Source organism: Ranitomeya imitator, chromosome 4, assembly GCF_032444005.1.
Source record: "Ranitomeya imitator isolate aRanImi1 chromosome 4, aRanImi1.pri, whole genome shotgun sequence".
Lineage (NCBI taxonomy): Eukaryota > Metazoa > Chordata > Amphibia > Anura > Dendrobatidae > Ranitomeya > Ranitomeya imitator.
In genome coordinates this window covers 329,874,343-329,897,108 of record NC_091285.1, presented here as the reverse complement: position 1 = coordinate 329,897,108, position 22,766 = coordinate 329,874,343, and the positions used below count along the sequence as shown (strand labels likewise).

Here is a 22,766-nt window from a genome sequence, read left to right as displayed (position 1 = left end):
TGATTTTGTGGTCCTGATATTTGCGATGGCAATTCATGACCAATTAGCGGCCTTAGAGTCTGACGGCTGTTGTAATCTGTTCAGAAGTTACCGGCATTTAGGTGGTAAAAATACACATTTTCATTTCTGTCATACCACTTAGCATTAATTCTTGTAAAGCACCTGAAGGGTTAATAAACTACCTGACTGCAGTTTTCAATATGTCTGGGGGTGTGGTTTTTAAAATGGCATCACGTTTGGGGGTTTCCCAATATATGAGACCCCTAAAGTCACTTCAAACATGGATAAGTCCCTAAAAAAAATAAATTTTGTAAATTTCCTTGAAAAAAAAAATAAAAAATTACTGCTACATTTTTAAACCTCCTAAAATGCTAACAAAATAAAATAACATTTTACAAATGGTGCTGATGTAAAGCCGACATGTGGGAAATGTTATTTGTTAATGGTTTGCTGTGGTATGACTATCTGGATTAAAGGGATAATCATTCAAATTTAGAAAATTGCTAATTTTTTTTACATTTTTCTCCAATTTTTTATAAACAAAAAACATATTGACCTAAACTTACCATTATCATAAAGTATAATGTGTCATGAAAAAACAATCTCAAAATCACTGGGATTTGTTGAAGGGTTGCAGAGTTATTACCACAGTGATAAAGTGACACTGGTCAGATTTCAAAAATTTGGCTCCGTCACTAAGGGGTTAAAATCCTTCAAAGCTGGTCATTTGGATCTAAAAGTTTGTCTTTTGAGCATTGGTGATCTATACCAAGCTGTCTGTAAAGTTTTCGTCAAAAAAGAGACAGCAAATAAATGCTTGGCTACAAAAGAGGAAAATAATTCCTGACCTCAGAAAAGTCAGACAGTCCCTTGGGCACCAAAATAGGCAAAAGACAAACAATACCATGCTGTAGTATCCTGCACATGGATATGGTAAGACTTCACAAAAAGGAAGGACAAGAAGCAATTACCGATACATTGTTTACAGGTAATTTAGGTTTTTACTAAAAAGACCAAATACTCGGTGATGGCTTCATAAATGTACACAAAAACCGTCTAGTGGACTTTTTTTATATACATTATTATTATATTATTGGAGCATACCATTATGGACCTGAATGCGGTGGGCCAGTTGAAGCGGCCATCCCACTGAATGAGGTGAAACAAGCATAGCGTCACTCAAACTGCCTAGAGATTCTAGGAAGGCTACATGATACGGGGATCAAGCAGTGGTTTCCATTCCACTTACTGGTAGATAACGTTAATGAGTGACACAGGTACAGAGGTTCTTTAATGTAGTTCCCTTTTGAAATATCCAGAAAAGCTTCGATAAATTATGACCCACTTTACACTCGACCCAAACATTCAATCAGCGCTGTAGCCAAACACTTCAGCAGGTTTGCCTATGCAATCTGCAGCAGTCTCTGAGCTCACCGATTGGCTGCAGTGGTGAACCTGCAATGATGAAGCACAGGCTCCCCTGCAGCAGCACAAGGGAGCCGGTGCTGGAGCAGATGAGTACAAGTAACATAGTAACATAGTAACATAGTTAGTAAGGCCGAAAAAAGACATTTGTCCATCCAGTTCAGCCTATATTCCATCATAATAAATCCCCAGATCTACGTCCTTCTACAGAACCTAATAATTGTATGATACAATATTGTTCTGCTCCAGGAAGACATCCAGGCCTCTCTTGAACCCCTCGACTGAGTTCGCCATCACCACCTCCTCAGGCAAGCAATTCCAGATTCTCACTGCCCTAACAGTAAAGAATCCTCTTCTATGTTGGTGGAAAAACCTTCTCTCCTCCAGACGCAAAGAATGCCCCCTTGTGCCCGTCACCTTCCTTGGTATAAACAGATCCTCAGCGAGATATTTGTATTGTCCCCTTATATACTTATACATGGTTATTAGATCGCCCCTCAGTCGTCTTTTTTCTAGACTAAATAATCCTAATTTCGCTAATCTATCTGGGTATTGTAGTTCTCCCATCCCCTTTATTAATTTTGTTGCCCTCCTTTGTACTCTCTCTAGTTCCATTATATCCTTCCTGAGCACCGGTGCCCAAAACTGGACACAGTACTCCATGTGCGGTCTAACTAGGGATTTGTACAGAGGCAGTATAATGCTCTCATCATGTGTATCCAGACCTCTTTTAATGCACCCCATGATCCTGTTTGCCTTGGCAGCTGCTGCCTGGCACTGGCTGCTCCAGGTAAGTTTATCATTAACTAGGATCCCCAAGTCCTTCTCCCTGTCAGATTTACCCAGTGGTTTCCCGTTCAGTGTGTAATGGTGATATTGATTCCCTCTTCCCATGTGTATAACCTTACATTTATCATTGTTAAACCTCATCTGCCACCTTTCAGCCCAAGTTTCCAACTTATCCAGATCCATCTGTAGCAGAATACTATCTTCTCTTGTATTAACTGCTTTACATAGTTTTGTATCATCTGCAAATATCGATATTTTACTGTGTAAACCTTCTACCAGATCATTAATGAATATGTTGAAGAGAACAGGTCCCAATACTGACCCCTGCGGTACCCCACTGGTCACAGCGACCCAGTTAGAGACTATACCATTTATAACCACCCTCTGCTTTCTATCACTAAGCCAGTTACTAACCCATTTACACACATTTTCCCCCAGACCAAGCATTCTCATTTTGTGTACCAACCTCTTGTGCGGCACGGTATCAAACGCTTTGGAAAAATCGAGATATACCACGTCCAATGACTCACCGTGGTCCAGTCTATAGCTTACCTCTTCATAAAAACTGATTAGATTGGTTTGACAGGAGCGATTTCTCATAAACCCATGCTGATATGGAGTTAAACAGTTATTCTCATTGAGATAATCCAGAATAACATCCCTCAGAAATCCTTCAAATATTTTACCAACAATAGAGGTTAGACTTACTGGCCTATAATTTCCAGGTTCACTTTTAGAGCCCTTTTTGAATATTGGCACCACATTTGCTATGCGCCAGTCCTGCGGAACAGACCCTGTCGCTATAGAGTCACTAAAAATAAGAAATAATGGTTTATCTATTACATTACTTAGTTCTCTTAGTACTCGTGGGTGTATGCCATCCGGACCCGGAGATTTATCTATTTTAATCTTATTTAGCCGGTTTCGCACCTCTTCTTGGGTTAGATTGGTGACCCTTAATATAGGGTTTTCATTGTTTCTTGGGATTTCACCTAGCATTTCATTTTCCACCGTGAATACCGTGGAGAAGAAGGTGTTTAATATGTTAGCTTTTTCCTCGTCATCTACAACCATTCTTTCCTCACTATTTTTTAAGGGGCCTACATTTTCAGTTTCAGTACTATCTGGCTTTGTTATTTTACCTTATATGAAAGGTTTCAAAGTGGAAAACCCCTTTAAGCTAAGTTAACACCGATCTATTTGTATGGGTAATGCAAATGTCACTTTTACACAATAAAACGCACTATCTTTTGACCTGAAGGCGCTGCTTAGATGGCATAATTGGCAGCCATGAGACTAGCAGCCCAGCCATATAAAGCATTCATGTTTGCATGGATGGTCCGGCGATGATACGGAAAGAGGTTGAGGCCAGCTTCTTAACACGCTCTAATTAAGACTGATTATTTATTTAGGTATTTCCTTGGCTTGCAAACTGATGTCTTCCAAAAGCTTGCTGTAAAATGTAAAATATAGTTAAGTGCCATAATGGAGTGATAGCCACACGTGCCTCCACTCCATTCATGGTCTGTGGAACTCCTGGAGACAAAGTAGAAACCTCAGCTGTCTCCAGCAGAAAAAAAGTGAAATATGCAACAGTAAAGATGTTAGCAACAACGTAAAGGCCAAGTGGTGATGGCTAGGAGAATGTGTAATCAGCAGGTCTTGAGGGTGTTTTTGCTATGCCGTAGTTAGTACCTGTCAAGGTTTTGTCTAAAGAAGGCAAGCTGGTGAACCAAAACAAAGGGTCAAGGGCACCCCAGGCTCATTAATGCATACCATACCTATGGTAAATTCTATTCCATCTGGTCTGATTCACATAAATACTGTAGCACAAAAAGCTGAGAAAGTTAACCCTGAATATAAAGGTGCAATACATCTTGTAATGTAGCGGACTGCTTACCTACAGACTGGTAATACTACATACAGTATACTCACCTCTCTCCAAGGATGAAACCTCCTAGATGGGCACATGAGGACAAGAAAAAGGATGCCAGTTCAGATGGGCCATGTTTGTTACACATTGCAAATGGCCAGAGCCGTGTGTAGTGCTTACCCAAGTAATCGATGGTACAAGGAAGACCACTGGAAGAGGTGGCACAAGACCTATCTGGACACACAGCCTCAATACAATAGGCAGGCAGAGAAAAAGCCACTGAAGGTCATATTGTACCATTTTACTCTATAGAGTCCATGGAGCATAAGAAAAGCACTTTATCCTCTTAAAAGAGATTACAGATTTGAGCATTTTCTCCAGACTGGTTATGAAATCTCTCATGAAGTGCAACAGATGTCGATCTTCATAACAGATAAACAGAAGCTGTTGTTTCTCCCCTCACCCTGTCAACTTAATGATGCAAGAAAACACAGTAAAGAACAGACCTTTCTGCTATGGTGGAGACAACATACATTCTTCACCATCTCAGAAGAACATGTACAAGTAAAAACAAAGCATACCAGGCCCATGACTCACACCAGGCATCTCCAATTACACCACTCACAAAACCCCCGAGAGGCGCTCAGTTTTTTCCCATGGTAGGCGTATGGAAAGAGTCGAGGTTTTCATACTGTAAATCATACACAACGTGTAGAGGTAACACCGGGATCAACTTCAGAAACACACACCTCTCATGATCTCATGTGTCTGGAGGATTCTGACATTAGGCTCAATCACACATTTATATGGTGTTGACGGTATATGACAAGAGAAAAATATCACAACCGAAAGCACCAAAACCAGCGTATTCACAATATTTCTGAAGATAAGTGTAGACAGACAACCCTCTCTTCCCTATAAAGGAACATATATCCTAAATTGAAGAAAGATTGGTATTCATGAGTTTTGACTAATCACTAATGAATATTCCACTTCTGATAAGCAGAAACACTCGTAACATTTCTGAGGAATAGATGTCCATTATTTTTTTACAACATAATTTTGAAGAATTTTTTGTTTCCCCTAAATGCTAGAATAGCATCTACCAATTTATTACTCAGATTAATACAAATAAAAAGATCTCAGTCAGGCAAAAAGTTTGCCAAACCCTACCAAAATGAAGATAAAGTCGTTTTGTGGCTTAAAGTCGAATATCTATATTCATTCAAGGATATACCCCAAGTGTAACCATTTATATCATTCATAAAGCAGCCGGATTGGTCTTGTGATACCCAATGTATGGTAGTGGGACTTTGGTTGCCTTCAGACTACATTCTCCTGAACTACTTTGGAACAAAATCCAATGAAAACGGCTTTACTGACTTATATGAAATTGGCATAACAGTACACACAAAAAGGGAAAATTAGATAGTGAATCCCAAATTAGACAGGAGTGAATACAAACAATTAGGGGTACATAGGTATGGAAAATGTTAGAGCTCTAGAGCTCTACAACTAGTGTGACTTATCTTTGTGTGATATTTTAAGTCTTTCACAAAGGATATAGGAGCAGATTCATTGAGACTCTCGTGGCACCATCGTCTCCTTGAAGTACAAGGCACTGAATACATTAAAAGACACATGCAACTCGATGAATTTGGTGTATCTGATCAGTAACGTCAGACTGGAGTAGCATTTCTGGGGTGAAAAATGCCAGGGCTTTTGAGATATTGGAAGGGTGTGACCATGTCCCATCCCTGCTCCTCACTCAGATCCACTCATTTTGGCGGAGTGGATTTAAACATGAGTGGAAAAGCCAAAAGTCGCTAAATTTTTCAAAGCTTAAAAGTATAAAAGCTTTGATCTATCGGTCTTGACAGATTTTATTCAAAGTATATGACTAATTTATCACTTTTTTTTCTCACTTTTATTTGTATGATGGCGTTAGTGGTCTTTTTCATCTGTGGACACAAGTGATATTAAATACGTCATGCGATCACCATCAGTTGGCATCTACATTGCTGGAACGGCATTGGTCCTGGAGATGCATATAGGCGTTTTTTTTATGTTATATTGGGAGTGGTTTCTTTAAAGAAAGGGTCGTCCAAATAGTGGATAAATCCTATAACCAAAAAAAAGTATAATGGCAAGGCAAACACTTCATTTTTTTCATGGCACTTTTCTTTGTCTTGCCTAAAGTTCCAGAATCTCCCAGGTCAGGAAGCAGCAGACTTCGCAAAAGAAAACTGTTTAAAATACACATTTGAGCGGAAAAAAATAAAAATCTAGTCAATGCCCCATCTAATCTGCAGAATTACATTTGAGAAACATTTTAGAAAAAAAACTTGTTTTGTGTTGAAATCTATATGAAGCTGGATGCAATGTGCACTATTACATTTACACATGTGGCTGACTTGATGGCAATTTAGACAGCTGCAATTACACGTTCCTCAAGTTAGCATTAATAATAATTCCACATTCTGCTAAAACAAACCCAGCTAGAGCACATCTGCCAGCGAGCGCAGACTCATTAACAACGATGGCAGCTAAAAAGCGCCGCTGAAAAGACTTGGAGCAGACAAATTGCCGTTTTAAGTTCATATTTGTAGGAGCCTTTGTTTAGGCCTTACAAATGTATCATTACCAGAAATAATGCCTTTTTAACCCCTACATCAAGCTTTAATTACACGCCTGGTGTTGGTTTTCATTCATGCATAATGACTTTATGGTAAACTAAGGAGCAATGCAAATCAAATGTATTCGGCATTTAAGATAACACACGCTGCGGAAACACAACAGAGGACTGCGACCAAAGAGGAATCTCAAATATAAATGCCTTTCAGAGATGCAGGATCTGATCGAAGGGTTTTTACAGGCAACTTGGTAAGAGTATTAGGACTAATAATGCAATAATCGATAATAAAGTAATGACACAATATACAAAACAACCAGCCCCCTTTGTAGACCAAGGCAAAGAATGCTACATAAATCATCCAAAAAGCGCCACTTAAAAAGATGCTAGTGAGTTTTCCAAACAACAATGCACATTAGTAATCATCTAAAATTTCTTCTTCTAGTGGCACAGTAGGAAGGCTGTTGAGAGTACCTCCGGTAATCAACTTATAGGGGTTGTCTTACAAGAGACAACTTATATGCTAAAATAGGTGCGGGTCCCAGAGCAGAGATCTACATCGATCTCAAAAAAGGGAGTTAACCATTATGGCCAGCATCCAACTACCAGCGAGTTGGAGCGCAGGCGGCGCATGCGCAGAGTCTCTCCATTCATTGCTATAGGAGTACGGAATACAGCGGAGACTATATGATTTGCTATATTCAGACCTGTTATAGCACTTAAAGTCATGTGCCACCACCTCTCCTTTCACATGTGGCCAGTCGTTGGTTAGCACCAGGGATCACAAGAATCCCGCTTTGGAGAAATGCACGTGTCAGACGGTGTGTGGGGGAGCAGAATCTTTTTGACATTTATGAAGAGAGAAAGAAGTGGTTCTGAAACAAGATTTATAGACACAGAGCAAGAAATGCTGAAAAATGTTATTTTAAATCAAGGATAACTAATCACAGACCCCCCTATGGGCCCCACCAAATTATGCTTGCCAGCACAAAGAATTTTAAAAAGCTCATGGGTTATCTAATATGAATCAAATCTATCACGGTCGACGTGTTCATGGATTTTGTGTAAAATCATTTACGGTTAAGAAGAAAGTCATCATTAATATTTAATCTCTCTCAAATTGAAGAAAAGACATTTTTTAAGGCGTCTATCCAGACAGACATGTAGAAGAAGATCACAAAGGAGAGTTTCTTTTGTTTCTTATATTTCCACTTGCTTGGCGGTCTTCATACCTCTCTCTGACTTCAATAACGAGAGCCATGCCAATGCTCTCCTTGATGGCACCCGATCCGCCCAAATAGCGAGGGCCTCCGAGATGAGTTCTGTCCGCCATCAGCTACTCAATACATATCCTGTAGGGGAAAAACCCTTCGGGCTTGTACACATGACCATAATGTCGGTACAAGTGCTGTTTGTGAAAAAAACACAGTACTCAGACCAATATTATTCAATGGAGCAGAGCAGGTGGGCAATTTTTTATCACTGACAGACTATGTCTGAAAAAACAATTTGCAGCATGCACTAGCTTCTTCCATAAATCAGGTAAGACTAGTGCGGTGACTGTGTGAACTGCACATGGATGAACCCTTGTAAATCCGCCTGTAGCTCCTCCTCTGGCAAAAGACTACCAGCGTGATTTTTCCAACTGTAAGAGTACAGGTGTTATCTAACATGCACACGTCCTATGGATTACACAGGCAAGAGTGGTAGGGAGGTCAGGGGGAGGGTGGCCGAGCACAAGACACATGAATGGGAGGCATCAGGGCAACCTAGAAGTCCCTCCCCTCTTTCTGTGTCTTGGAAGTAGGAAGAGCCAATCAAAGAGGGGGTAACTATGACAGATACCTACTTTATAGGAATGTGAGTGTATGTTCCGTATGGGTTCATTGCCCCCCTTCAGGCTTAACAAACAGTTGTCATATGCCTGCTTTCTCTAACAACTTACATCATGAAGCCTGTTCATTTCGGGATTTGCTGCCATGTCTCTATGTATCCCCAATCCAGGGGGCTCACATATTTATGTGGTGATTATATTTATTGTTCCATATATGGATATTTATCATGGGACCAACATTTTTAATTTATATAGGTCTTAGCAGACTCGACACCTATATACCTATCCCCCTTCCCCCCCCCCCCCCCTCCCTTTTCATGTGGCTGGTCCAGTAATTCCTCAGTCCAACATGCCACTTCTTCCCCGGGAGGCCCATGTTACCCAGGGAGAGTGATGGCCATAGTGTATCTGGTGGACTGTAACTGTACGTTTCAACCTGTGGAACGCAGACTAATCCAGCGCATGCATTTACATTTACCATGACGTCATTTCCGATGTCACATCACATAACTGCAATACCCAGAAGTCTCCTGTGCACTCTCCACTAAGTTCGTATCTGGTCTGCACTTATCCGTCTATACTTAAGTCAAATTGCACCCCATGGTGGAACACACGCACTCGCTGTGTCCCTGGTTATGCTTCCGGGTATCTTATCAAGAGGTCCGTATAACACACAGAAGTTGGGACATCAATAGAGGTTTAGCCAGCGCCATCTTTATGAAGACTGTGATCGGTATATTATTCATATGAAGTCCCCTTGATGAGGGACATGGGAGATTGTGGATTCACTCTAACTTTCATCTCTGGTTGTCTAATTAGTGTACCTAATTAGGAGAGGGCCTATTGGGTCATACCATATGTATATAAAGGAAGGAGTATGACCTGGAACCATGTAGCATCAATTTATTCTAGCTCCTGATGAGCTGTGTAGTGAAACACATAGCGGTCACATGACATCTGATTGATAAGTACCCCCTCTGGCTGTTTCTCTATCATATACTGTATACAGCATACATTTTTTCGTTAAAAAGACAGGGTTTGACCCACATTGTGTCAGTGTGGGGATTTAGCTTCTGCTGGCATCCAGCCATCTTCTGCCTCCACTTATCAATATTGACTCCTTGGATTGGTGTTTATCAGGGCCTTCCAGAGATGGACATCGTGGAACGGGGGCACCATATCCGCTGACAAGTAGGCTGTATAGGCTTGTTCCAGCGTAGGTAGAGCTCAGAGGGGTCACTTATCACACTCTATCATATATAAACTATCAATCATGCATGGTGAGTCACCTTCCCATTCACCTTATATATACCCTGTTTTCTGGCTGTCCTGTACAGTGCTGTCTACCAATCCCTTTATGGTATGAATGCATATTAGCCATCACTTATCTTTGGGGCACTTCAGGACAGTTAGGGCCAGCCGTTGTCGAGCGGGGGTGCCATTATCGTATAGGTTCTCATAGGGTGCCAACCTCATTAGGTCAGGGTTCATTTATAGGGTGAATGCAGTGAGCACATTTAAGGATGGCGTTTGTCACTTAATGTTATTTGTCCCTTTTAACGGAATTTCATTAAAGGTTATATTTTATATCAATCATTTCTTTGGGGTGCCTCAATGTTAGACTTTCTAAATCGAACCTCCTACTTTTATTTACTTGTAATTTTTTCATAAATCAGATAAGACTTACCCACTCAATTCTATGGGTGCAACGAAAAAAGAAAACTTATGTTGTACGGGGCCACAGTATAGCAACCGTTTTATGGATACATTGCAAAACTGTAAATACTCTTGTAAATTATTACAAAAAAAATCATCCCACTTTTCAGGATGAAACTCTGACTCATTGTTTATACGCTTGTGTGAACCTGACCTTAGGTAGGGATTCCTATTAGCTAAAATGCCTTTAATAAAGTCCATTTCTTAAAAAAGGGCTACTTTATATATTAAAATATTGTGCCATTCGGAATATAAAAATTATTTTTAGTACTTGGGAAAAATGTGTGATGATGTCCTGATCAAGTAGCTCCAGTATGCGTTCCCCTTTTCAGCAGAAAATTGGCTTGGTAGAAAGGCAAAATGAGCAATTGTAAGTGCACAGTGCTATATAATATGATGGTTGCAATGTATAAAGAGGACAAAAAACTTTGATGGGAGCGCTGTCCTCCTTTGATGGCAGTGCTATATAGGGACTGTTGTCACTTAAACAGTGGGATAGTAAATGAAGCACAAAAGTACTAATAGAAGGACATGATGTAACCTCTGAATGTCAGGCTACATTGAGGAAGAACATTATGTGGAGACAAATGTATTAATCTGTGCTGGTTCCAGGGCCAGAGTGAGGGCACTATGTGGTTTATAAAAGCTACAAGCACAGGAATGTAGGAGAATATCGGCACTGTGACTGCCTGCTGCTTTCGGGTAACTAACCTTTGCAATTGCTTTTCCCCAGGGCGCAGAGATACAAAGTTTATGGAAAATGAAAGTGCTCAGCTCACACTACACTAAGGTAATCAAAGTCAGGAGCTAGAAGTGCCCGAAACTTAAAAGGGGGTTTCTATCCAATTACGTTTTACCCTGAAACTCAAGGGGGTTTTCTACATATTTTTTTTTTTTTTAAATACCTGACACTGCCCTAAAATAACCAAAGGAGCAATACTTTACTAATCCCTAGGTGAGTCCTAGGCCCACCCTTCCCCGGTCCCCCCGCTGGTCTCTGTTTACCAGGCTCCAGCCATGATGTGTCATGTGAGTCCGCTTCAGCCAATCACTGGTGATTGACCAACATGGCGCAGATCGGTGGGGGCCCTGGAATACATCTTCACTGGAGCGACAGGGATTGGGTAAAATGGGTTTACACCTTTATTATATATCACTCGTCTCAGCTGGAAACCCCTCATTACCATTTAGACTGGGAGACTCGTCCAAATTTACTCTGCTAGAACTGCCGTTTGTACGGAAAGATGAGCCTAGGAGACCCATTTACTACTAATCACAGTGCTATAGGACGCTGTTACCTTCCATCTCACAAGCCATCTAGGGCAGGGACAATACCATATGATATGAGGATATGTTTGTAGTCTGTGCCGGCATCCCGCTCTAGCTGCGGGCTCAGTATGGCACCAGGAGCAGGTGTTCACGCTGCAACACGGCATCTGTATTCTGTCTGCCACCTTTCAGAGTGTTACTAAAGACAACGTTACACTGCAAGAAAATGAAATGCTTTCCTATTATCCAATCTCACTCTGAAATGAAGAACAAAGCGCTCCTTTCCTGAATAGTGATTGGAAACAAATCCGTGCTATATATGTGCAGAAACGACGCACAAAATATAGCTCAAGTGTAAAGGATGTTCCAGGGCTAAAAAATAAAAAGCCCCAATTATTCGATAAACAAGCGCAATCCTTCTGCATAAACAGTAGACAATGCCACAAAATGCACCAATAATACATAGCATGACGAGACACTACAAATAAACTCACTTATATGGTAACTACATGGAAATGTTTGCTTTATTTCAATACCACCTATTGGGAAGATAGAGAAATGTGCGTACACAACATCAATGCACAAAGATTACGGTACGTGCCTTCACCCTATTCCTCATCCGTGAATTAAAAGACATATTATTCTGCCCAAGGCCATATGTGAAATCCATATTACTTGCACCCTAAAAATGGTGGCACATGGCAGTACATGGAGTGTCTAAGGTAACCTCATGACCATAGTTGGGATAATTAAGGGTATGTGCACATGTTGCAGATTTTGTTGCGGCTCCGCAATGTTTTTGGACGCTTGGAATTGCACCAAATCCACAATGTAGTGCACAACCAATGTTAAAGGGAACCTGTACGCCCCCCTCCCCGGGCCTACTAAAGTAAATGAGCCACCTTCAGCAGCACCAAGACTGCATTCTGTGGAGGTGGCTCTTACAGTGGGGCAAAAAAGTATTTAGTCAGTCAGCAATAGTGCAAGTTCCACCACTTAAAAAGATGAGAGGCGTCTGTAATTTACATCATAAGTAGACCTCAACTATGGGAGACAAACTGGGAAAAATACTTATTTTCCACCATAATATGCAAATAAAATGTTAAAAAAACAGACAATGTGATTTTCTGGATTTTTTTTTCTCAGTTTGTCTCCCATAGTTGAGGTCTACCTATGATGTAAATTACAGACGCCTCTCATCTTTTTAAGTGGTGGAACTTGCACTATTGCTGACTGACTAAATACTTTTTTGCCCCACTGTATGTGTGCGTGTGTGTCTGTGTGTGTGTCGGCAGGCATCGTCCGATGGGACTACTAGTTCCATCCGGCTATGTCGGCTGTCACATAGAACAGTGACAGCATTAGCCGATGACGGGACAGTATTAGTCCATCATCCGACTACTGTGTTGAATATTAGAAAAAAAAACATTTACAAATACACATGCATATACACATACATACACACACACACACTCCAAACAGCTAGTACAAACTAAATGAATGACAGATCATAGAAACTTACACTAAGGGGTAGACTGCCATAGACTCTCTCATTCAAGAGAATCGAGCCGATTGATCAAACTCTGATTAGAGTGTCACTGCATAGAGTGTTATCAGATTCTCTCAAATGAGATAATCGGAGCACGCTGCCAGGAGAAGATGTTCTCCATTTCGCCACTATGTCAGTGTGTGGAAATCTATCTGCACTCAGATATCATCCGAGTGCAGTCCGATGATTTCCACACACTCATTGACTTGCCGAGTACGATCAAATATCGGATCAAGATCTAGCACACAGCAATTTTATCCTCGGCCAGAGTCTGTCGAGGAAAAAAAATTGGAAATGCGCACAGCCCCATATAGACTAACAATGGTTCAGGTGCAATACGATTTTGTTAGATGACACACAGGACCAATAATACTGTTGTCTGCAAGAGCCCTAACACTGTAGTTATACGGTGATGGTATCGTATTGCGACATCATATCTAATGACTTCAAACAGTATCACATTGTATGCGGAGTCGCAGGTGTCCAAATTTGTTTGATATTATGATGCTGATCGCAAGCTGACTATGACTCACTTGCCATACACTATGGCTACAATGCAACTTAGATACTTCTTTTTTCCACAGCAAAATCACAATTAGGGTATGTTCACACGTTCCTGATTTCCATCCTTTTTTTTTCAGGACTGTTTTTTAAAAAACTGCAGCTCTTGGCAGAAAACGCAGGTCCTTTTTTTGGTCCTTTTTTTGTCCTTTTTTGATGCGTTTTTTGATCCTTTTTTTTATGCAGTTTTCTATGCAGAGTCTGTGTGTTTTCTAGGAAGTTTTTTAGGGTTAAAATGGCTGAAAATACCCTAACCCTACCCCTAACCTTAGTGGAAAAAAAAAAAATAAATTCTTAATTTTTTTATTGTCCCTACCTATGGGGGTGACAAAGGGGGGGGGTGTCATTTACTATTTTTTTATTTTGATCACTGAGATATAACCTATCTCAGTGATCAAAATGCACTTTGGAACGAATCTGCCGGCCGGCAGATTCGGCGGGCGCACTGCGCATGCGCCCGCCATTTTGCAAGATGGCGGCGCCCAGGGAGAAGACGGCCGGACGGACACCGGGTAAGTATAAGGGGGGGAGATTAGGGCACGGGGGGGGGGGGCATCGGAGCACTGGTGGGGGGGGCATCGGAGCACGGGGTGGTGGGATTGGAGCACGGGGGCGGGATCGGAGCACGGGGGGGGGCAGCCACACTCCGCCCACGCACTTCCACCCGCTTCCCCGCACTTCCTGCTGCAGCGGTTCTGCACCACAAACCGCAGTAAAACCCGCAGATATTTTTTTCATCTGCGGGTTTTACTGCGGGTTTGACCTCACAATTGAGGTCAATGGGTGCAGAACCGCTGCGGCTCCAAAAAAAGAAGTGACATGGTACTTCTTTTTTCCCGCAGCTATTCAGCGTGGCTTTTTTTTTTATTTTCCGCATTGTGGGCACAGTAGTTCCTGTTTTCCATAGGGTACAATGTAATGTACCCTGCATGGAAAACAGCTGCGGACCCGCAGCGGGAAAATCGCGGCAATTCCGCATGAAAAAAAGGATCGTGTGAACATGGCCTTAGTGTCATGACATCTAGTCACAGACAAGTTGTAAACACTTTTTGACAGTTGTCTGAGAACGGTTTTGCAGCCCCAGCCTTACTGAAGGCTCGATGGTTTGAAAAATATTACTGTAATCAGAAACACTGGTACATTACCAACCCCTGACCCTGAGGGTGTTATCTGCTAGGCACGCTGCAGGATGAGCTATTGAATGCACGGTAATGGGCAGTACTAGACGTTGGCCAACATCTGGATGCCAACACGTGTGTTAACAAAACTCATGGGTTAACTTGTTAATCTAGAGGATTAAGCATAAGAAGGATAATATTAAAGGGAAAACTAATATTGAACAAATCAGTGGATTGCAGGGAAATCCTTATCACAATGACAACTTTCATGCACATTCTGTTGCATATTTTACTTATTACAAAAGAAAATTCTGCAGCTTATGCCAGAAGTGCTGCAGATTTTCTTCACTGGATGTAACGTGGTTGGAAACTCTTCATCACTTACAATTAAGATACTTCTGGAGTGGAAATCTCCATTAAAATATGTACCAATTTCAAAATGTTTGAACTCAAGGAAAATGTTAATAGCTCTGACTTCTGCTGGTCAGCAGAGGAAAACAAAGATAAAGGAATTTAGAGATCATGGTATAAGGCGAATCAAAAGAGGGAGAGCGAGCGACAGACAGACAGGGAGAGCGAGCGACAGACAGACAGGGAGAGCGAGCGACAGACAGACAGGGAGAGCGAGCGACAGACAGACAGGGAGAGCGAGCGACAGACAGACAGGGAGAGCGAGCGACAGACAGACAGGGAGAGCGAGCGACAGACAGACAGGGAGAGCGACAGACAGGGAGAGCGACAGACAGGGAGAGCGACAGACAGGGAGAGCGACAGACAGGGAGAGCGACAGACAGGGAGAGCGACAGACAGGGAGAGAGAGGGAGAGCGAGAGACAGAGGGAGAGAAAAGACAGAGGGAGAGAGAAAGAGAGGGAGAGACACACAGAGGGAGAGCGGGAGAGACAGAGGGAGAGAGAGACACAGGGAGAAAGAGACAGAGGGAGAGCGAGAGAGACAGAGAGAGAATTTTTCTTTTGTTAGTTTGGGAATCCATTATTTTCAATGGGGCTGGAGTTCTGGTGGAAGTTTGGATACTGTTTTGGTACCCAAAATAAACGTAAAAAAGTTCGGGTCAGGTAACAGAACCCAAACTTCCACCAGTCTGCCCATCCCTAATCATGAATCAGACAACATATTTTATAATTATTCAACACTGGAATCTTTATTAAAAAATATGCAAAGAAAAAGCCAAAAATTGCATCAGAAATATTACTTGGTTCTTAAAAAATGTTTTTTACTGTAACTCACAATATAGAGCAGGAATCAATGGATGCACCCAATCTCTAGTACTGACGCTGTGTCACATGCAGGCAAAGCTTTCCAAGGTTAGCAGCCTGAGAAATATCTGGAATTTCCAATGGGCCTGTACACAGAGATAACTTTCCACCAGGCACTAGCTGCCAGCTGTAGGACTCGCCATGTGCATACATATAGGCATACGGCAGCATGAATCAGACCTTTATCCAGTGAAAGACATTACAATGCTGCACCTATACCCCTTACGGAGAGATACAGTACTGTGATTTCTTCAGAAACTAGGGCAACCACCCTCTGGCATTTTTACAGTAAGTAATAACCAGAGACGGGAAAATTCCTCAGCACACCAAGACGTCAACCTTTTATTTCCATGTAGCCCTCCTTACCTGGGAAGACCAAGCTATACACCTTTACCTTCCCCCACGTCTTCAGGAGGCCGCACAATAAGCCAATCACCCAGCCGGACAATATGCACAGTATTATTATTATTAATCATTTTTATAGCGCCATTTATTCCATGTGAAAAAGGGGCATACATAGACAAGTAGAATAAGCATGAGCAATACAAGGCACACACAAGTACAGAAGGAGAGAGGACGGTATCACAACTTCTCTGCTAATCCACATCCCATGAAGAGGATCATGGATAAGCTTTTCCCACACGATGGGTATTTTTAGTTACTTTACTCTATATTGAAATGTTTTGCTGGGAAACACAAACATTAAAAAGGGAACAAGAATGTGTTGAGTTGTCAGCTTAGCAAAAAAAGACAAGTAAATTCCCCAAAGTGTCCACTCCCGTGGCAATGACCCCATGATTACTGGCCATGTGACCCTTATTTACCACATTACAACAACTGTGTAAAGGGGGACAGAATATTTCCCCTGACCTCTGCCCTCCCAGAAGCTGGATTTCCAAACATGACACCTGACTTCTCTATACAGCCTCTGGCAACACAGATTGAATGAGAAATGGGATCACTCACACTCCGCAGGAAGAACATGTACAGTAGATCACATACCTTGTGGGATTCAATCCATGGCCACCTCCAGGAAAAGAAACAACAGGGCAGAACAAAAAGAAAACGAGGACACATCGGAAACGACCGGTGACACAGCGAGGGAAGAAGAGAGGGGCTGTAGAAACTGAAAGTTCCTGGGAGACCAGAAGGGGAAAAGACCGGCTGCTCAGAATACCAGATGTGTCACAACAAGTTTTGGGTGGAGAATGCCGAGGAGACATGAGTGATGTGCAGCATGCTGGAGCAGACTGCAGGATTCAGGACTTCACACTTCCCAGGCTTCAATACTACTGGGAGCCAATGAGAGGAAAAACAAGTGGATGAGTAAGTCTGGGCATTAACCCATTCATCGGGTGTACACATCACACACTCACAGAAAACAGGGTGTATACCAGGCACATCACACACACAGGCGTACACTAACAGAAAACAGGGTGTATACCAGGCACATCACACACACAGGCGCACACTAACAGAAAACAGGGTGTATACCAGGCACATCACACACACAGGCGTACACTAACAGAAAACAGGGTGTATACCAGGCACATCAGACACACAGGCGCACACTAACAGAAAACAGGGTGTATACCAGGCACATCACACACACAGGCGCACACTAACAGAAAACAGGGTGTATACCAGGCACATCACACACACAGGCGTACACTAACAGAAAACAGGGTGTATACCAGGCACATCAGACACACAGGCGCACACTAACAGAAAACAGGGTGTATACCAGGCACATCACACACACAGGCGCACACTAACAGAAAACAGGGTGTATACCAGGCACATCACACACACAGGCGCACACTAACAGAAAACAGGGTGTATACCAGGCACATCACACACACAGGCGCACACTAACAGAAAACAGGGTGTATACCAGGCACATCACACACACAGGCGTACACTAACAGAAAACAGGGTGTATACCAGGCACATCACACACACAGGCGCACACTAACAGAAAACAGGGTGTATACCAGGCACATCACACACACAGGCGTACACTAACAGAAAACAGGGTGTATACCAGGCACATCAGACACACAGGCGCACACTAACAGAAAACAGGGTGTATACCAGGCACATCACACACACAGGCGCACACTAACAGAAAACAGGGTGTATACCAGGCACATCACACACACAGGCGTACACTAACAGAAAACAGGGTGTATACCAGGCACATCACACACACAGGCGCACACTAACAGAAAACAGGGTGTATACCAGGCACATCACACACACAGGCGCACACTAACAGAAAACAGGGTGTATACCAGGCACATCACACACACAGGCGTACACTAACAGAAAACAGGGTGTATACCAGGCACATCACACACACAGGCGCACACTAACAGAAAACAGGGTGTATACCAGGCACATCACACACAGGCGCACACTAACAGAAAACAGGGTGTATACCAGGCACATCACACACACAGGCGCACACTAACAGAAAACAGGGTGTATACCAGGCACATCACACACACAGGCGTACACTAACAGAAAACAGGGTGTATACCAGGCACATCACACACACAGGCGCACACTAACAGAAAACAGGGTGTATACCAGGCACATCACACACACAGGCGTACACTAACAGAAAACAGGGTGTATACCAGGCACATCACACACACAGGCGCACACTAACAGAAAACAGGGTGTATACCAGGCACATCACACACACAGGCGCACACTAACAGAAAACAGGGTGTATACCAGGCACATCACACACACAGGCGCACACTAACAGAAAACAGGGTGTATACCAGTCACATCACACACACAGGCGCACACTAACAGAAAACAGGGTGTATACCAGGCACATCACACACACAGGCGCACACTAACAGAAAACAGGGTGTATACCAGGCACATCACACACACAGGCGCACACTAACAGAAAACAGGGTGTATACCAGGCACATCACACACACAGGCGTACACTAACAGAAAACAGGGTGTATACCAGGCACATCACACACACAGGCGCACACTAACAGAAAACAGGGTGTATACCAGGCACATCACACACACAGGCGTACACTAACAGAAAACAGGGTGTATACCAGGCACATCACACACACAGGCGCACACTAACAGAAAACAGGGTGTATACCAGGCACATCACACACACAGGCGCACACTAACAGAAAACAGGGTGTATACCAGGCACATCACACACACAGGCGCACACTAACAGAAAACAGGGTGTATACCAGGCACATCACACACACAGGCGCACACTAACAGAAAACAGGGTGTATACCAGGCACATCACACACACAGGCATACACTAACAGAAAACAGGGTGTATACCAGGCACATCACACACACAGGCGCACACTAACAGAAAACAGGGTGTATACCAGGCACATCACACACACAGGCGCACACTAACAGAAAACAGGGTGTATACCAGGCACATCACACACACAGGCGTACACTAACAGAAAACAGGGTGTATACCAGGCACATCACACACACAGGCGCACACTAACAGAAAACAGGGTGTATACCAGGCACATCACACACACAGGCGTACACTAACAGAAAACAGGGTGTATACCAGGCACATCACACACACAGGCGCACACTAACAGAAAACAGGGTGTATACCAGGCACATCACACACACAGGCGCACACTAACAGAAAACAGGGTGTATACCAGGCACATCACACACACAGGCGCACACTAACAGAAAACAGGGTGTATACCAGTCACATCACACACACAGGCGCACACTAACAGAAAACAGGGTGTATACCAGGCACATCACACACACAGGCGCACACTAACAGAAAACAGGGTGTATACCAGGCACATCACACACACAGGCGCACACTAACAGAAAACAGGGTGTATACCAGGCACATCACACACACAGGCGTACACTAACAGAAAACAGGGTGTATACCAGGCACATCACACACACAGGCGCACACTAACAGAAAACAGGGTGTATACCAGGCACATCACACACACAGGCGTACACTAACAGAAAACAGGGTGTATACCAGGCACATCACACACACAGGCGCACACTAACAGAAAACAGGGTGTATACCAGGCACATCACACACACAGGCGCACACTAACAGAAAACAGGGTGTATACCAGGCACATCACACACACAGGCGCACACTAACAGAAAACAGGGTGTATACCAGGCACATCACACACACAGGCGCACACTAACAGAAAACAGGGTGTATACCAGGCACATCACACACACAGGCATACACTAACAGAAAACAGGGTGTATACCAGGCACATCACACACACAGGCGCACACTAACAGAAAACAGGGTGTATACCAGGCACATCACACACACAGGCGCACACTAACAGAAAACAGGGTGTATACCAGGCACATCACACACACAGGCGTACACTAACAGAAAACAGGGTGTATACCAGGCACATCACACACACAGGCGCACACTAACAGAAAACAGGGTGTATACCAGGCACATCACACACACAGGCGCACACTAACAGAAAACAGGGTGTATACCAGGCACATCACACACACAGGCGCACACTAACAGAAAACAGGGTGTATACCAGGCACATCACACACACAGGCGCACACTAACAGAAAACAGGGTGTATACCAGGCACATCACACACAGGCGCACACTAACAGAAAACAGGGTGTATACCAGGCACACAGCACATTACACACAGGCGCACACTAACAGAAAACAGGGTGTATACCAGGCACACAGCACATTACACACAGGCGCACACTAACAGAAAACAGGGTGTATACCAGGCACACAGCACATTACACACAGGCGCACACTAACAGAAAACAGGGTGTATACCAGGCACACAGCACATTACACACAGGCGCACACTCACAGAAAACAGGGTGTATACCAGGCACATCACACACACAGGCGTACACTAACAGAAAACAGGGTGTATACCAGGCACATCACACACACAGGCGCACACTAACAGAAAACAGGGTGTATACCAGGCACATCACACACACAGGCGCACACTAACAGAAAACAGGGTGTATACCAGGCACATCACACACACAGGCGTACACTAACAGAAAACAGGGTGTATACCAGGCACATCACACACACAGGCACACACTAACAGAAAACAGGGTGTATACCAGGCACACGGCTCATCACACACAGGCGCACACTAACAGAAAACAGGGTGCATACCAGGCACATCACACACACAGGCGCACACTAACAGAAAACGGTGTATACCAGGCACACAGCACATCACACACACAGGCGCACACTAACAGAAAACGGTGTATACCAGGCACACAGCACATTACACACACAGGCGCACACTCAGAAAACAGGGTGTATACCAGGCACATCACACACAGGCGCACACTAACAGAAAACAGGGTGCATACCAGGCACATCACACACACAGGCGCACACTAACAGAAGACAGGGTGTATACCAGGCACATCACACACACAGGCGCACACTAACAGAAAACAGGGTGTATACCAGGCACACAGCACATTACACACACAGGCGCACACTAACAGAAAACAGGGTGTATACCGGGCACACAGCACATTACACACACAGGCGCACACTAACAGAAAACAGGGTGCATACCGGGCACACAGCACATCACACACAGGCGCACACTAACAGAAAACAGGGTGTATACCAGGCACACAGCACATCACACACACAGGCGCACACTAACAGAAAACAGGGTGTATACCAGGCACACAGCACATTACACACACAGGCGCACACTAACAGAAAACAGGGTGTATACCAGGCACACAGCACATCACACACACAGGCGCACACTAACAGAAAACAGGGTGTATACCAGGCACACAGCACATTACACACACAGGCGCACACTAACAGAAAACAGGGTGTATACCAGGCACACAGCACATCACACACACAGGCGCACACTAACAGAAAACAGGGTGTATACCAGGCACACAGCACATCACACACAGGCGCACACTAACAGAAAACAGGGTGTATACCAGGCACACAGCACATCACACACACAGGCGCACACTAACAGAAAACAGGGTGTATACCAGGCACACAGCACATTACACACACAGGCGCACACTAACAGAAAACAGGGTGTATACCAGGCACACAGCACATCACACACACAGGCGCACACTAACAGAAAACAGGGTGTATACCAGGCACACAGCACATCACACACAGGCGCACACTAACAGAAAACAGGGTGTATACCAGGCACACAGCACATCACACACACAGGCGCACACTAACAGAAAACAGGGTGTATACCAGGCACACAGCACATCACACACACAGGCGCACACTAACAGAAAACAGGGTGTATACCAGGCACACAGCACATCACACACACACAGGCGCACACTCACAGAAAACAGGGTGTATACCAGGCACACGGCACATCACACACACAGGCGCACACTCACAGAAAACAGGGTGTATACCAGGCACACGGCACATCACACACAGGCGCACACTAACAGAAAACAGGGTGTATACCAGGCACACGGCACATCACACACACAGGCGCACACTAACAGAAAACAGGGTGTATACCAGGCACACAGCACATCACACACACAGGCGCACACTAACAGAAAACAGGGTGTATACCAGGCACACAGCACATCACACACACAGGAGCACACTAACAGAAAACAGGGTGTATACCAGGCACACGGC

At 43.7% G+C, this 22,766-nt stretch overlaps 1 protein-coding gene across 5 annotated transcripts in view; it reads right to left on the bottom strand.

Annotated features, from left to right (window-relative positions):
• The window catches only part of PLXNB2 (plexin B2), a 304,814-nt gene that overhangs the window by 171,267 nt on the left and 110,781 nt on the right, over window positions 1-22,766 (bottom strand). Inside the window, exon 1 of one of the 5 annotated variants that reach the window (XM_069764923.1) lies at window positions 17,045-17,343. The exons of 3 other annotated variants lie outside the window; for them this stretch is intronic. Coding sequence is in view for 1 of the 2 variants with exons in the window: in XM_069764925.1 (XP_069621026.1) it covers window positions 17,045-17,265 (221 nt within the window). In the remaining variant the exon portion in view is untranslated. Of the gene's footprint in view, window positions 1-17,044; window positions 17,344-22,766 lie in introns of those variants that run through there. One more of the 5 variants, XM_069764925.1, reaches the window with a different exon arrangement.